Below are 17,739 nucleotides of genomic sequence, written 5' to 3'. Positions count from 1 at the left end.
TTCTATCCAGTTACAAATTGCCATGAAGTCTCCTTTTTCCTTTTGCTCTGCTGGTGTTCATAGTTTGGGGCAGAAATAAGCCATCCCAGTATCCACGGAAATTTCTGGAAAACAGTCCTGGGGACACTTTTTCAATAGTTGTTGAACAGGCCAAGTAGATTATGCATTTTGCTACTGATGGACAAGGACTGGTCAAAGATGTGACAATTGTTGTCAGTCTTAGCTACTCTCTCTGTGGGATGGCAGAACAGAACTGAGGCATCCTGGTAGTCTGAAGATAAGCAAAGTGCATCTAAGTAAACAATAGCTAATAGTGACAGTGTTACAGCAGTTAAAAGTAAAAATGTTACCAGCACATAGGTAAGATACTGTACATAAATACACCTACCTTAAATATATATATGTGTATTTATGTGTATAAGTATTATTTTACCATTGATAACTGACTTGAGCTTTCCAGGGATTTTGAGAAATCTGGGAATGCTGAAGTAAAAATGCATGCATGGCTAGGAATATATTAAAGCTATCCTGAAAAAAATTTGGGAAAAACATGAGTAAGGTACCATGTCTTAATAAAGGCTGCATCTTAAGAAAGGTGCATCTTGCTAGATGATCCAAAGTTGGCCAGGTTATCTGAGAAAAAATATATCGTTGAAGAGTCCCCAAAATGGATATTTTATGAAATTAGATAAGATAGAGGCCTCAAAAATTATTAACCTTATGTAAGGAGCAGATTACTCAATAATGTGATGAATCATCAAAACTGGCAATGACTAATTTGCAACGATGGAGCCGCCTGTAGATTGAATGTAAGAATGTAACTGTAAACTGACTTACACAAATGACCCTTAATTTCAGATCTGTGTCTACAGAAATGGTAATTTTTTATCCTGTGCTGAGCTCCTCCTTATGTAAATAGTCTTGTATTTTTCTGGTACTGGGACTTCTTTTGACTCCAAGAAAGCTGGGTCAGGGCTCAAATGGGAAGAAGTCTTTACAACATTTGTGGTTAGTTTTCTGAAGGTTTAGTTCTCTAAACCTAGTCTTTATTGCAGGATCACAGGAATGAATGCCAGTGGCATTCTGAGTTGTAGGAGGCAGGGGAGTGTGGGACTGTAGTACTGCTGACCTACACTGCATAATTATGTGCAGTTTTGTTTATGCTGCTGTAGAAGCTATAATTTTTTCAAGAACTATACTTAAAAAGCACTTTTATAAAGGCAGCAAGTATCATAGACTCATTTTGCAAACAAAGAATTTGTATGGAGTGGTGACTTGTTTGAGTTTGGACAGATACAACATGTTGTAGGCATGCTTTGCCATCAGTATTTGTTCAAATATTCTTGGTGACATCTTGTCTTATTAGTTCTTTTGGAAGTATTGCTGGTATTATTACTTATTCATAGTTTTTTTAAGAAGATGTCCTAACCAAAAGATGATCATGGTCTCCTTTTATGTTTGGGGACTCAAAACTTACTAACAAAACATAATCAGACAAAAAAAGGGGAAATTAGGAGGAAGCTTGAATATCATTACTAAATACCTGTGTTTTAATAAATGTTGTATTTTCCTTTGGAAAGTAAATTGTGGAGGAAATGTGGAAGAAGTAGAGGTTGTCAAAGCTTAAAAATATATCATGATTTGAGATGAAAAAATATGACTTGTGTGTGGAATTGCAGTTTTAGTTTACTACAATCCAGCTTTCATCATTATCAGTTGCCTTTTATGACCCATGATGCATTACTAAGACTGGGCTTTTCAAATGTGAGGAAGTTAAGTTTGCACCTTTTATTTGAAACAAATAAAAGTCCATGGCTAGCTCCTTTAGAACCTTGGATGGTTGCATCCCACTAACTTTTAAGTGACTAATGTTTATGTCTCAGAATACTGCAATCCAGAAATACGTCTCCCTTTCAGTTTAGTAAACTTCCATGTTGAGTTAGCAAGTACCATAAAGGAAAGGAATGGGGAAGAATTATTTTCAAATGGCTGAAGATACTCAGCCTTGTTTTAGTTTGCAAGTGGAGGAAACAAGAACCACACTGAAGCAAGGGAGGAATTAGAGAGAAGGCAGAGCCAGCAGGTAAATATAGTTGAGAGTCCATTCTTGTGGTCTTTTCAAGACACCATCTGCCTGAAATACAATTTAAAATCTTGGCAGTTGGGCTGCTGTTGGTTTTTATAGTGACTTCCTCAACTGGGCATGGAAGAGGGTGAACAGATTTATGTTCAGGAGCACAGAGGAACTGACCACTGATTTGGATGTGAAAGTAGCTTCTTTGGTCAGTGGTGTTTCTTAATTTTTGAATATTTACCTGAAACCTTTGAGTTCATCTGCAAAGCTGTTTAAATAGAGGAAAGGTAAGAGTAGCTTTCTTAATTGTTACAAACTTATGTGTAAACCCAGAAATTCAACCATGCAGTAATACAGGCAAAGAAATGAAGCTCTGTATACAGGCTTTCCTATACAGGGACATTTTGAAATAGGCGTGAACTGCATCGACTTTCATAACAAAATATAACTAAAGAATAGTCTGTCTCATTATCCCTCAGATACATCATCAGATATACTTAGGCATTTTTCAGTTAAGGGAAGAATAGGGAGAACAATGAGAAAATAACCTACGTTATTTCCAGTGTTTATCCCTAAAATAATTGTGCTGTCTGTACAACCAGTCCTGCCAGTGTGTGGGGAAAAGAGTGACAATTGGTTTCAACTATCTGACAAAGTACCTTTTGAAAATAAAAGCTACTAATAAAATAAAATGGTAATTTTTGCATTGACTTCTTTCTGTTCAGCAGAAGTAGAGTAGGTGAGGAAAAACATTGCCTTGCAAAGTATTTCATACAGTGTGTAGGCAGGACATTTTCTGTTTTTCAGCAACAGTATACTGTTAGAGATAAAGCAATGTATTTTATTAGTTTCTAGTGCCAAACTGAAACGGAAAAAGAATTGGTTTGGAACAACTTTCTACACGGAATTAACTGCAGATGGAGAAATTAAGAAAACAGCAAAATCAAGTAGTTCTTCAAATCCCAAATGGGATGAGCAGCTGACAGTGTAAGTAGATTTTTTGGTTGTTTGATACTATTTATTAGACAGACATTGCAGGCAAATATTTACTAAGCTTGGCTGCCTACATAGTTTGCTCTGGCTGTTGATGTCTAAATGCAGACGTGAGTTGGTATTTATCTCAAATGATTTTTTTCTGAATCCTTACAATGTTTTGAGAATATTTTTTTCCTACAGAGTGTGTTACTTGCATACAGTGGCACTACATGATATAGTCTTGATATTTGTCAGCACTGTATTCAGCATACATTGCCAGAAAGACTTACTAATTGTAACCATGTCATTCTCTCTTTAGAAGGAAAAGTCTCAACTGGATAAATAGTAGTTATGAGGAAGCTCACTTCTTCCTTTGAGTTTCCCAGTGAAGGGATGTGCACACAAAAACTGCAGTTACCTCGCACCTTACCCTGATATTTGACTGTTTTAATCTTCTTGTGGTTTAGTTTGGTTTAACTATGCCAGGGGTGTAGATATACCTGAATAGAACTCCATGAAGAGTTGGCAATCTTGCACTTGGTTAGAATGCTTTATTCACAAGCAAGATTATATTGGTTCAGACTTGGGTCTGGGAACAGCATAGCTCCTATCAAGTGGCGTTGAGCCTGGGCCAGTACATTTCACAGCATCTGACGTGTCTGTGTGCAGTAGCCAGCTTTGTTAGCAGTAGGAGCCATGCTAGATTCCAGTAAGTGCTGGAGAGCGAGGACTGGTACATCTTTGGGGAACTCTTTGCTTGGGAACACTTACTTACTCCAGACCTGCTCAGAAGCAAGTAGGTATTCCTGTGCCTCAGTTCTTGGTATTTAGGTTTAGTGAACTTATTCACCCTTTGCAGTGTTGCAAAAGAGAATAACATAGTCTTGGACCTGAGGATGATTTCTGGGATCAAGAACTAGAACAATTACAGAGCTATCAGTATACTCACAGGGACCTAAGTTTCTCTTGAGGAGGCAGGTTTGCTTTGGCAGGATTTGGTGATCTGATAGAAATTAGGTAAATTGCAATGCATAGTAATGGCAGACTCATTTCATGAGTATTGCTTACTCAGGGTCTTACCCTTATATGTATTTTTGAGGTATTCTGGCCCCCTCTGACTATTGGAATAGTATTTGAGGTTAAGTGACCTCTCTGGCTTGCCAAATTCCCCTCACTTCTATGAGTCAGCTATATATTTGTGTGTGTAGGTGTTGGGGACTTTTTCCTTTACTTTGTTGAGCTGCTCTTTTACTAAGACCTCCCTTAGAAGGCAGCCTATTCAAAATGCAAAAATATATTTGCTTGTGTTTCAGCAAAAATGATCCAGCTTGTCCAACATATTCAAGTGACTGTAGAATTAGTCCTGTTGTTGGGAGAGTGGGGCTTGTTTTTATTATTATTCTCATCATTGCTGATACAATTTTCTGTATATATTAGGTCAATACTTATGGATATGTGGCCTTTGGCTTTTTGCAATGAAGTGCTTCTACTCCTATTTTGCACAGCCAGGACTACCTTTGCAGTACTAGACCCTGTATTACAAAACTTACTCTCCAGGACCTAGCATAGCTTGAGCAGGGGAGAGATCAATGCCAAACCTTGTCATAATATTACTGCAATTGGGTCCTTTACCTTCTGCTTCCCTCCAGTTTTTACTTTAGCTTCATCATTTGAATTTTCCTCTCTGATTTATGTGAGTATGCCTTATGGTTTTCTATATATTTGTGGATTCACAAAAAATGTTTATCAACACTTCCATGGCAGGCTGATACCTGTTGAGTGGGCTCTTGCTTGAAAATAGATGCTTTGTTGTTTTTTTCCTTTTTGAAAAATACTTATTATTTTTCTTTTCAGTGACAGACAAATATACTTCCCACCTTTTTCTCTACATTTAATAATGCAAGTTTTTAGCTAAAACTCTGGAGGACGAGGGGAAATAAGTCTTTCATAAATCAAGATTTGTTTTATATAGCTGAGATTTGAGCTGAGTGTAGGTTATTCTGATGCTTCTCAAATTCCTTAGGCTATCATAGTAATGTACTTTAAGTTTCTTCCTAAGTGTATATATCATAGTGTTTGCAGTTCTTAGTCAAAAGTTTCCCCGTACAATACAAAACTGCACTTCATTAGTATCAAAAAATAGAATGAGAAAGTGAATAAAGTTCAAATACTCCTAATAACAAGAATTAATTCTTAAAAATCTGTATATATCTTTTGTTAAATTTATTTTTTATGCAGGCATGTGACTCCACAGACTACGCTGGAATTTAGAGTGTGGAGCCATCACACTTTAAAGGCAGATGCTTTATTAGGAAGAGCCACTGTAGACTTGAGACAAGCTTTGGAAGTACACAATAGAAAATGTAAGTTATCATGAAGGATATTTTGAATAAAGTAAAATTATTGCTACTAATCTATATATCAAAATGGCAACCAGACTACTAACTATACATGTAATTACAACTGACTCTCAATTGAAATCTTTACTTGTCTCTTCTAGAGATGTCTGTGCTATTGAGAGCATTTTAAATGTAACACTGGGGTATAATACTATTGAAACAAACAGTAGAGTATTAATTGCTGAAAGTAAAAGCAGAAATACAATGTTTTGTAGCAAGCTAGTAACCAATTTGATAGAAGATCTGTTTTAGATTTGGTGACCAAAAAAATAATTAAACTTTCAGAAAAGCTGTGTAATTTTTCAAGTTTTTCTTCTCTGGAGTCACTAATAGAAACACTGGATATTTCTCCCTCATAATTTAGCTGCCCAGAGAGCAATAGAAAACATTGATTAATGAAACAATTGTGATCTTCCTTTTAGTACATTAGAAATTGATTGTTCCATGTAACTTCTAATATTTTCTAAATATTTTTAATAGAATATATCTGATTTGCTATTCAAAATTTTTTTTCTTTAGTACAACAAGATGGTGAATCCACACTTTAAATTCCACTCCAGAGTGGCAGTAGAATTCCAGCTAAAAGCTAAACCAATCTTAACCTTTCTCACAAGTTATATATATATAAACCTGAGGTGAATGTTTTGAACAGTGGGGATAAATGAGAAAAAAAATAATAAAAAAAGCTAAATTTTTCTGATTCTTACAGAAAATTGAAATAGAATCCAGTATTGAGTAAGTCTTCTTCAACAGTATTATAACGATTCAGCAGTAAATTTCATAGTTAGGCAGAAAATTTTCTTTTACCTAAGAAAACTGTATCAGAATAAATTGGGTTATAATAATGTTAGCCACAAAAAGTATTTCTAAATACTTTCTACAAATTTCTAACAAAATTTCTAACAAATTTCTAACAAAATATTTAACATTTTATTACTGTAAATCCTGGGGAGGTAGGATCTAACAATTTGACAAATTCTTTCAGGGAATGGTTGACTGAGTTTGCTGTACATTGCAACCAAAGTAATTTATGTGCAATGTTTCTTATTTGAGCAAGTCAGTAGTTAGATACTTACTGGATTATCTAAGAATTCACTGGTAGAATGGTCTGACTGGTATCCTTAATTCATTTAGTTATTGATACCTATTCTAAAATGCAGCACTTGAAAGGCTCTTTGCTGATGAAAATGGAATGGAAAGTCCTCTAAATGCAGAAACATTAGAATTAATTTGGTTCCTTTTTCTGCTAAACACCACAACTATTAAATTGCTGCCCACACACCTCACAGTTTTCTTGCCAGCTCAATTAAGCTACAGCCAACAGCTGATCTAGTTTAGGAAGATAACCTATAAAATAGCAGAAGTTAAACCAACCACCCTTTGCAAAAATTAAAAAATGTGTTAATTAAACAATTCAGTGATAGGTTAGTTTCTTCTCTTCTTTGAGATAGTATTTTTTTCCAAAATGTGTATTGCTAAATCAGTAACCCTGTAGATTTAGGAGTTTTGTGCTTGCTACAAAGGGTTGAAGTCCCTTAAAATCCATTGTAGCCCAGCAGTGTGTGTCTGCTGGTAACTGCTGCCCAACTACACTGTCAAACCTGCTCTTTCAAGTAATAGCTTGGGGGTATCTGGCTGTAGGTTATGGCAGCCTCCCCTGTTTTCATGTTTATTGTTCACTTATGATGCATGCTAAGAATGAAAAAAATGGAAATGCTAGTTTAATGCATAGAAGTGCCTAGTTTAAATTTAACTTGGAATGCTGTCATATGGAGGGAAATATGATGGCATGTCTTTAAAAACTAATCTTTTAATCTGAGAGCGCAAATACTAAAAGGTCTTAAGCATTTTAACCTGATTAATGTGAGCTCCTAGCTGACTGTGTTTGGATTTATGACATGTAGCTTTAACTGTTGTACTTGTAGCAGTTGATTTAGAGAGAATTACGTAGCATCCTCAGCATGTTTTACCTCTGGATTATATATGTTTCTCTACAAATGTGTGTGTTGCTTGTCAGTCAGATTGAATTATTTTACTGCACCATCAGTTATCTCAAATTTTCTTTCAGTGAAAATAATATCTGATTTAACTTTTGGTTACCTGAGGCATCCTCTCTTACTGTTTAATCCTTGGAGTTGCAATCTATGAAAATGCTAGTAAGGATTCATTAAAAATAGTTTTAAAATTGAGGGAGGACACTATGCAGTCTTTGCATTTTCATCTTCCTCAAAGAGATGGTTTTTTCAGTGGTCTTTTAGAATTAGGTTTGAAAGGTGCTAAGAGAAATTAATATAGGCTCTGGTTGTAAAATGAAGGGTTCCCAGTGACTTTTTAATATTTGGATGTGTGGTTCAGAAGTTGTTTGACTTTAAGCCATCACATGTTATGTAAGTAGTGCTTAATTTCCAAAGGGCTTAATGGAAACGGCAGACCTGGGAAATCATTAACAACAAAGTACTGAATCCACATGGATTCTTTGGCATACCTATAGAATATACAATGTAAACAGACAGTTCTTTTTAAAGTGTGCGTGTACACACAGCAGCTGTAAATATATACATTTATAGACATACATACAAATATATATATATACTCCATAGTGTTTTCTACTTTGATTTGAAGATCTCTGGTGTTCAGTTTTATAGATCTAAATGCATATATCACATTTGTGTGTTGAAGATCTCTTTTAATATTATTTAGAATTTAATTTTTCCTCTATCCCTTCTTTCCTTCTTGTCCCTTACCCACCCCAACTCCATTTTTAGTGGAGAAGGTGAAAGAACAATTGAAACTCTCTTTGGAAAACAAGAGTGGCATGGTGCAAACAGGTGAACTGACTGTTGTGCTAGATGGTTTGGTTGTTGAACAAGAATCTCTTACAAATCTCAGTTCATCAGCAACCAGTAAGTTAAAATAATTAAGTCAGATGATAATATTTAGATTAAGATTTCAAACAGATATAATAGAATATTTCTGTTGAATTTGTTTCTTACTGTTCAGTAGAAGTTCAGCAAAATGGCGAGGCTGTACATGAAAACAGAGATGCTTCAGCAAGAAGTTCATCCAGGTTGGAATTTATTTTTGTGTTTTATGCGATATGAAGTGTATCAGCAAATTTATCAGTTGAAATGTTTGGGTTGTTTGTGTTTTGGTGGGTTTTTTGTTGTTTTTTTTTAATGGTTTTGAAGATGAGAGATTTTCACTGTTGAGGTCTAAATTATGATGCCACAGGTTTTAGAAACCTTATTTGTTTGATAGTTACATAGTTTAGTTCAGCTGATTTGGAAATCTATAAAAATGCTGCAGCAGAAATTAGGGGAGCAGTAGCTCAGTGTATTTTTATGTACTTACTCAATTTATTTTCTTTTGCTGCTTAAGAACCATTTCTATTAATGTCTAGCAGCTTTTTGCAATGTAGCACCTGAACGGAAGGAAGAGGAAAAAAAAGCCTGAATTACTTCCTCCAAAGCCTTTTTAAGGTCATAATCAGGGACTTAAGAGACTTGTATTGAGTTTCACAAGCAGTATTTGTAACACTGAGGCCAAGGCCTGTTTTTTCCTCCTGAAGTGGCAAGAAAAAGACATTCAGACCAATTAAGAGCTTAATTCTTGGTTTCTCTGCCATTCTAACCTGCTCAAGGACTGGCTGGAGAGAAATAGAAATAGATTTTTTTGTCCCCTCATCTCTAGTAAGACAAATAGGTCAATTCAGATCAATTTAATGTTACTGGTCTGCTCAGTTACCTTCTGTGAACCCATTTCTGTTTAAGTTATTGACACTAACTGGAGTGAAAAAAAATACAGTTGCTATGCATTTGAGTGACAGGGACACATTTGTCCTTATATGCTTGACTTGATTCTTTTTTTGAATTTGTGGATATTTCTCTCTTCCCCAATGGATGCTCAAGATGACTGAGTGAGAATAAAACAGTGCTTCTGCTTTTTTCTCTTTGTTAGAAAAAATTGGGACTGCTAAAAGTGATTTGAAACACATCTGCATACCATTTTGAAGCAGTAGTAACAATCATTTGTTTTCATTCAGCTATTGTTGCTGGAGATAATCTCTCTTACTGGGATCCTGCTTTTGGTGTTGATATTTTAATTTACTGCAGTTTTCTACACAACTATCCAGCTGTGTTGATTTACAGTTTTAAAATTAAGAGATGAAGAAAAGATTTAAGGTAGCTTCTCTCCATGTCTTTTGGAGGTAAATTGAGTTTGTAATCCAGAGCTGATCAGTCTGTCTATACTGATCTTTTGGAGTTGTGTAAGGTAGCATGGAAATGCTGCTTCTTCCCTTCTTACTCCACAAAGTTGGACTTCTAACTGTTCTGACATTTTTTGTGAGATAAAATAGTAAATAATTTCAGTATTTAACCTTTACTCCTTGAGGTGATAAGTAGTTGGCATTGAGTGTAATTTTCAAAATATGTCTCTGGTGGATGGCTTTAAGCATTCTGAAAGAGATTTAAGTGGAAAACCAATGTACTACTGTAACTGAACAAAACTTTCTATTCATAAGCCCTTAAAATACATTTATCCATGTGGCCTTGCAAACACAGAGCTGCCTATGCTTAGTTGTCCTCACAATGTCCCATCCTGCCATTGCATAGAGAAGCTCATCTTATTTTCCTTTTACTGAGGGAGAATTTTGTTGCTTTCTTATGTTATCAGTATTTTTAGTGATATGACTAACAAAACCGGTTCTTCCTCTTAATGAGAGAAAAGGCTTTCCTGCTCATAGCTGCACTTTGGAAGGGTCCCTAAGGCCATTTTGGAAGATGCAGCAGGTGCATCAGTCTGTTCAATTAAATTCTGATATGTCATGAAAAGTAAAAGAGAAAGTAAAAATGGAAACTCTTACCTGTTACAAGTATCTGAAATCCTCAAAACTGATTCTTGCCTTTTTCTTAACAGTCAAGTGTGAAACCAAAATAATTATCTAGGCTGCAAACACCACGATATAAACAGTTGTGAATTTCCCACCATTTCTTTATTTGTTTCTATAGCATGGTTTAGTGTAGCATTTAGTTTAGTTGTGTAACCATTTAACATGTTGCTTATAGTAACCTGAAATCATCTTTTATTTTTACCAAGATCTGCTTGTGACATTTCTAATGGGATAGACAATCAAGTACCTTCCAGCTCTGTAATACAGAATACATTCTGTGTGGAAGCTGTTAATGGAGACAGCACACCATCTCCTAATCACGTTGCAGCCAGACCCAAAAATACACCAGTACCAAAACCACTTGAAGCTCAGCCTGTCAACAGCGCTGGTAAGAAGGGGAGAGTTACGGGAACGTATTCCATGAGGCTTTTTTGTCTAGTTGTATCTCAAGCTGAGCTACTTTTTCTATCAACTTTTTGTTGGAATTCAAAAGTACTGAAAGGATGTGGCTTGAATTTATAACTTTGTGTGTCCACTTCTGTAATTTTTTTTGCAGTAGACCCATTCTTAAATATATTGAGTTTCACACTTTATTATAAGTTCTTTTCTCTGATGAAGGAAGATCAAAGTGTCCAAAATCTTCCATTTTTCTGTCCCGGATGATGAAACCATATTACTGTTTGTCTGGAGGAAAAATCAGGTTTCTTTCACAATTAATTTGAGTAGCTATGGTTAAATTTTTCCTGATATTATATAAATCTGATTTAGGCAGGAAACTGCTGTGCTCTGAGTTGAGATGTGTTGCAGACTTTCCGTGCCTTCAATTTTTTTTATAAATTCCATTTAAAAACAGCTAGTGGCAAATACTGAATGTTGTTTCCCTCTTAAACACCAAAACATTGATTCTCACTACAGTTCACTTTTGGTTCAGTGAAACTAGTTTTTTGATTTGAAAAAAAGGTTTTTTTGATTTTCATTTCTCTGGTGCCTAATAATGACTGTGCTTTGTAAGCCCTTTGTCTTTTCTCAGCTGTTTGGGAGAGATTACAGTGATACCAGAGAGAAAAGAAAACTGTAAATAGAAATAGGCAAATTGTTACTAAGTTGTAGAACAGTGATTGTCAAACTCTCTGTAATAGACTGGTATAGTTGGAAGATAACAGAAAGAATTATGAACTTTTAAAAGTTATAATTAAATTAGGTCTTCTCTGAAGCTTTTCTCTATTTGGAGAACTTTAATTTGATTCCCCTCTCTTTTCAGCTCGAGGCTAGAGGGCATATATATTATTAAGGCATTGCTCCCTTTTTCTTCAACAGCAGAGAGAGCCATTTGAAATCTGTATTAGAATAGGGTAGTTGAAAAATAATTGATTTGTTCAAGTGGTAATATTGACGAAATCATCACTGACCTTGCACTGAGGCATTGATATAGGAGTAATCAACTACTCTACCAGCGGATGAAGATGTTTTTAATGCAAGGCATAAAACTGGTCTCTGGCATTTTTCGATGACACTTTTTTCCCCACTGTTGTGCTTTAGTAGGATTGTAATTTTACATGATGTTGCCAAAATTGCTGTATTAGGCATAATTGGTGAAGTAATCATCTGATGTAATGTTTTATACATCTGTTTTGGAGATGAACTTACTAATAGAGCAGATGATTTGTTCATTATTTTGCTTCTAACTTTGTTATGTAATCCAATTCATTCTTTAGTCTGGATGAGTTGAATTTTTTAAATGGAAGTTGAAATTTCAGTTGGCTTTTTTCTTGTGTAAATTAAGTTGTTGCTAGTATAAGCAGAAATTTGAGGAAATGTGATCAAATTTTCATGTGCTCATAGTTTTCATGTCATGCTGAAACAATATAAAATCTTGATATGTATTATGTAGTTAATTTCTTTTGTGCCATCTGGAAGCAGTGTGTGTTACCCTGGAAAAGTTTTGTTCAAAAAGTAGTGCCTTTATAGAACTTAAAAATCTGTTGCCTGTAAAATCATGCTCATGCTTATGCTTACGCATATCAGGAAAATGTATATGGTGTAGTGATAATTCTTTAAGGAAACTGACTTGCTAATTGAAATTCTGATGACAGAATTAAACAAGTGAACTCTTTAAAATGATGGAACAACATTTTATAGGCACTAGTGTAGGATTAAATTTTGCAAATGTGTATCAATAAGGTTAAGGGTATAGAATTAAATTAGTTTCAGCCCTTAGCAGGGTAAGGTGATAATATACTGTAAGGTAAGAAAATTGCCTGAAGCATGTATTGCATATCCTTAGTCCTTAGAAAATTGGTGCAACTTTTAAAACAGGTACGAGCTACTAAGAATTGTCACCGTTGGATGTTGATTAGTGGTGCAGAAAATGAAAGTGCTGAATGGTGTGGCGCTGTGTTTTATAGGGCCTTGACTTTTAATGGATGTCTTACAGACTGCTGTACCTGATGTCACTTGTCTAAGTTAGACAAGATCTTGATGTGCTGAGGGACTGTTCAGTTAAGCTCTGCAGATGATTGGTGTATTGTTTGCCAAGTGGGCTTGGGACTAATAAAGCTTTCTTAGCATCCTTTGTCTGTTAATCCATGCCTGCTTTAAACCTTTTAAGAGATTGTGCTTGATTCAGTTTGATGGCATATTTATTGTTCTAGAAAAGACAGAATTTATTTACTTTGTAATTCTAAAGTAATTTTCTTCAGTCATTGAACTATGTAAGTTGTGTTAGCCAGTAATAGTTTTTATATTTTAATCCCTCTTTTGGAGGAGGATTTTTTTCCAAGTTGCACAGGTGTAGGGTTAATTGTAGGGTTTGGTACGTCAGCTCTGAAAAAGAAAAGAAATTATCTGTAGGGAATGCCTCTTAGTTTTCCAGATCTCATAGAGTAATCTCATAATACTTGTTTTCATGTCGTACTGATTAAGATTCATTTTTGAACTTCACTATAAATTCAGAGTTTTAAAAAAGACTGTACAGTTTTGTGGAAAGCAGATGGGTGACTCTTGCTAATCTAGACTGAGGTGCAACATTGAGTTGACCAAGACATGGAGAAACTAATAAATAACTTTTATATATATATATATATATATGTGTATCCCTATGTAACAGGGAGGTACAGAGAATGGCTTTCAAACTGTAAGTTTTAACTGAATGCAAGTGGGTTGTGACTTTTTGTCATCTTAGCCAACAGTGCTACTTATGGCAGGTGCAATTTAAATACATTCCTTTCAAGTAATTTACTCTGGAAGTTATTTGAAAAGTAAATCTCATCAGATCCTGATACACAAATGTTATTTCCCATTTCTCAGTTAATGGCGAATCATCTGCCTCTGCACCTGAAGCTGGCAATTCCTCTGTCTCCGAGGCTCCGACGGGTTCAGATGAAGCTCCTGTGTCTTCAGCAGATTGCACTAATGATACAGCAGAACCTCAGTCAGCAACAGAAGCAGCTAGTTGTTCTGAAAGCCACACTTCTGCATTACCTGTTGTGTCTGCTGGGCTAGAACCTGCAGCTGCCACAGAGTGTGCTCAGCCTAATGCTCGGAACAGCGCAGCAGCAGATGCGGCAAAGCCGAGGGAATCCTCCTCCACGGCAAGTGCGTCTGCAGAACCTGTAAGACAGCAGCCTGGTAGTGCCAGTACAGAACCTTTGCCACCTGGGTATGTTGTTTTGCTTTAATGCTATCATTTTGTGTCATCTAAATGTGCATATAAAGAAACAGAAACTTAATTCTATACAGGGATTTTCAAATGCAGGTCAGCTGGCTGAGATGGGGTTATTTGATCTAAAATGGGATTTGTACTGCTGCTATAACTGGCTAGTCTTGTCCCAGAAAGTAATAACTGATAACTGATTTGCTGAGATGGTATTGTGATCTTAACAGACAAACTCTTGGATGTAACAGATGTGAAGACTTTTCATTTGATATTTTCAAACTTATTTGGGCCATAATTAATTATTCCTATGTTTCTTAGTAGTAGGGACCAAAGCACAAAGAAGTGAAAATGACTAATCTATAAATGCTTGTAGGTGCTTGCTGTGTAAGAATGAGTTCAAAAATGTTAGAGTTAATAATAAGATTTGATGTGTATGTAGGTATGTGCTAAGAAGAGCTGGAATATTTTAATTCTACTAGATTATTTGAAATTGCTTTAGTAGTCTTTAGTAGTAGCAGGCCAGGTGTTCTGCCTACATTTTTAGGAACTAATTAAGTGTTTATGTAAGAAAAATAAATATATATCAACTGTGGACAAGCACTTCACCTTTTCATCTAATGTTTCTCCTGGTTTCCTTGTCATTTATACATACTTTTATTGCATTGTGGTAGTTCTCAGCATTATGAAACTTCAGCTGTTGGTCTAGCTCCATCTTCAGTGTAAGATTGTTTCACAAAATGAAGTAATCTCCAGGGATATCAGATACAGAATTTACCAGGATAGGAAATAGAAACACAGGAAAAAGAGCTGATAGCACACACTTCAGGTTCACTCTGAAAGATGCTATTTGTTGGATATTGGGAACAGAGCTTCAAAATGCAAACACTCTCATTTTTTGAGAGACATGAACTTGGAAATACAAAGAATGCGTCTCTCTAAGAACTTTTGGAATGAGGATTTTTTAGAATCCAAGCATTGAGCAGATAATTAATGACTTTGTTCCAAACTTAAATATAATAGAAAAATGCTTGTGAATATTGATGTATGCTCATTATGTGCTAAATCCTTTAAAGTCTTTACAGTGATATTAGTTAAATAGGAAGTAAGAGATCTGTATTCTGTTATGAATTTTCTTTGGTGTTCGAGAATGGGTTTTGGACCATGGTATTTTTACTCAGTGCCAAGATAATTTATTGTCTTAGTGGGAAGCCCAAGGATGTATTTGCATCTTCACTTATGTGTGAGTCTCTTTGTCTTCAAGGTGGGAGCAAAGAAAAGATCCTCATGGTAGAACCTATTATGTTGATCACAACACACGAACTACAACATGGGAAAGACCACAGCCCTTACCTCCTGGGTAATGTACACTTCTGAATTAAATATGATAAACTTACTATATTTTTGTTTGTTTGTTGCTGGGAACAAACAGCAGCTCATCAAAACTGAATTCTGTATCATATATTAAGAGATTCTAGCTTTCATTTAATTATATAAAATTACAGCTGTTGTTACAGGAATGTTGATATTGGATATGTCACTAGGTTTGATCACTTGTTCAAATATAGCTATTAAAGTATTTTGTTCTTCCTTTAAAACTTAAGCATGAAATAATGCATATTTGATCACCTTCATTTAGGTGGCACCACTAAGTGTAGTGCCCTGGTTCCAAAACTCAGATTTCCCAGCAAAGTGTTCTTTGTGAAGTCTGCCAATATTACTTGTGTTTATTTACCTGTAATATTTACCAATATTACAGGTGTTTACAAAGTTAAGAATGAGGTGACAGAGAGCTGAGCAGGCAATTGCTTGTAGTCTGTGTATGCTCATCAGTTCATCTGCCAATTAAGTTGAGGTACTTTTGTGTCCTTTAGAACATGAAATCATGCCTGTGACTCCAGTAGTTAATTTAAGTACCACTTAGGAATTTGGCATTTGGCAAAGAGAAAAATGGTTAGTAACACTACTGAAAGAATTAACTGTTAACATTTGTTTTCCTTGAAAGCTGGGAAAGGAGAGTTGATGATCGTGGGAGAGTTTACTATGTGGACCACAACACCAGAACGACAACGTGGCAGCGACCAACAATGGAGTCAGTGAGGAACTTTGAGCAATGGCAATCGCAACGGAATCAACTGCAGGGAGCTATGCAACAATTCAACCAACGATACCTCTATTCGGTAAAGTACACAACATTTCAAATTAGTACAGAGGTATAGGTTATACTCTGTTATACTTTTTGTAATTTAACTTCAAAGAAAGGGATTTTGTAACTATTCAACCATATGGGTTAAATGATATTTAGCATCAGTAATTTAGATTCTGATTATTTTGAAAAAAGTTAGAAATCATCCTTTTATTGGATGAAAATCAGAAAGTACTTTCGGACAGAAAGTACTCCCTTCTGAGTTTGTTTCCTGACATCAGCTTTGTGTACTGCATTTTTCATAACATTATTAATGCCAGTAGTAAGAGGTACAACTAAAAATGTCCCTTAAACTGGAAAGGAATGTAAATGCTGTTAGGGGTCATTTTGAGCATTAAATAGCCTTAAAAACTGTTCAGGTGATTAGAGTTCCTTCACTAATACAAGTGGCAATTCTTTTACTTTGAAGGTTATACATCTGGTTCAACTCTGGAATTTCCTAAATGGTTTTCCATTTCTCTAACATGATTGCTAACTTCTGCCTGAAGAAAATATGAGTAGCTTCATAGAGAATATTTCTCGGTCAGATTTTCCCATCTGTGACTGGATAAGCAGAATAGTTGTTTTTTCAGAGTTAAGAATTATGGTGCCTGTGTGTCACTGTCACTCTAAACACTTTAAGAATTGTGCTTGGCTTCTTAAAAAAATGATCTGATCCCAGAAACTTTGTAAGTGATATGCAGAAGAGCTGGACTGTTTTAAACATGAAACTTTTGAAGTACAAGTCTAAAACAGCTTCATTGGAATAGGACTCTTTGCATGTGCAGACCTAAGTTTAAATTTGATGGGCTTTATTCACACACTCCTCTGAAGTAAAGGATGCTGCAGTGCTACATTTAAAAATTCTCAGCCTCTCATTATTGAATTGGACATTTTATCTTGTCACTAGCAATAGCAGAAACATGCATCACGACTAATTTTCTGAACTTTCCCAGGGCTATGTATCAAATTCAATTTGTTTTATGGAATTAGAGAAAAGTAGAATGGTCAAGGCTAGAAGGGACCTCTTAAGGTTATTTGGTCCAATGTCCCTCCTTAGGAAAGGCCACCTAGAACCAGCCATCCAGGACTAATGTCTTGTAAATATCTCCAAGGATGGAGACTCCGCAACCCCTCTGGGAAACCTGTGCCAGCACTTGGTCACCTTCCCAATAAAAAGTGTTTCCTGATGTTTTGAGGGAACCCCTGTGTTTCAGTGTATTGCCTCTGGTCTTGCTACTGTGAACCAGTGAGAAAAGCTTGGCTTCATCCTTTTTGCGCCCTCCTTCAGGTATTTAAACACACTGGTAACTTCTAATGCAAAATCAAGAATCAGCTTGAAGCACATAGAGCCAAAATCTCTTGGCCAACTTTGTGTACTACTTTGATCAGTTGCATAATGCATCTGAGAAAACTTTCACTTTTCTGATGCCAAGATTTTATTTTTGCTAGATTTATCCTTCAGTGAACAATATATTTTAAAAATTAAATTATATTACTTCCTTCCTTAGGGGATAACCCTTACTGAAAACCACAGACCTATTCCTTAAAATGTCTCATCTG

At 35.6% G+C, this 17,739-nt stretch overlaps 1 protein-coding gene across 2 annotated transcripts in view; it reads left to right on the top strand.

The window, feature by feature from the left end:
* The window catches only part of WWP1 (WW domain containing E3 ubiquitin protein ligase 1), a 58,542-nt gene that overhangs the window by 24,170 nt on the left and 16,633 nt on the right, over window positions 1-17,739 (top strand). The window contains exons 3-10 of one of the 2 annotated variants that reach the window (XM_066565636.1): window positions 2,923-3,061; window positions 5,288-5,412; window positions 8,214-8,351; window positions 8,452-8,515; window positions 10,546-10,727; window positions 13,646-13,997; window positions 15,256-15,351; window positions 15,997-16,171. In XM_066565636.1, the coding sequence (XP_066421733.1) occupies window positions 2,923-3,061; window positions 5,288-5,412; window positions 8,214-8,351; window positions 8,452-8,515; window positions 10,546-10,727; window positions 13,646-13,997; window positions 15,256-15,351; window positions 15,997-16,171 (1,271 nt within the window). Of the gene's footprint in view, window positions 1-2,922; window positions 3,062-5,287; window positions 5,413-8,213; window positions 8,352-8,448; window positions 8,516-10,545; window positions 10,728-13,645; window positions 13,998-15,255; window positions 15,352-15,996; window positions 16,172-17,739 lie in introns of both variants that reach the window. The other variant, XM_066565627.1, reaches the window with a different exon arrangement.

Source organism: Molothrus aeneus, chromosome 1 (assembly GCF_037042795.1).
Source record: "Molothrus aeneus isolate 106 chromosome 1, BPBGC_Maene_1.0, whole genome shotgun sequence".
Classification (NCBI taxonomy): Eukaryota; Metazoa; Chordata; class Aves; order Passeriformes; family Icteridae; genus Molothrus; species Molothrus aeneus.
This window is presented reverse-complemented; position numbering and strand designations above follow the sequence as displayed.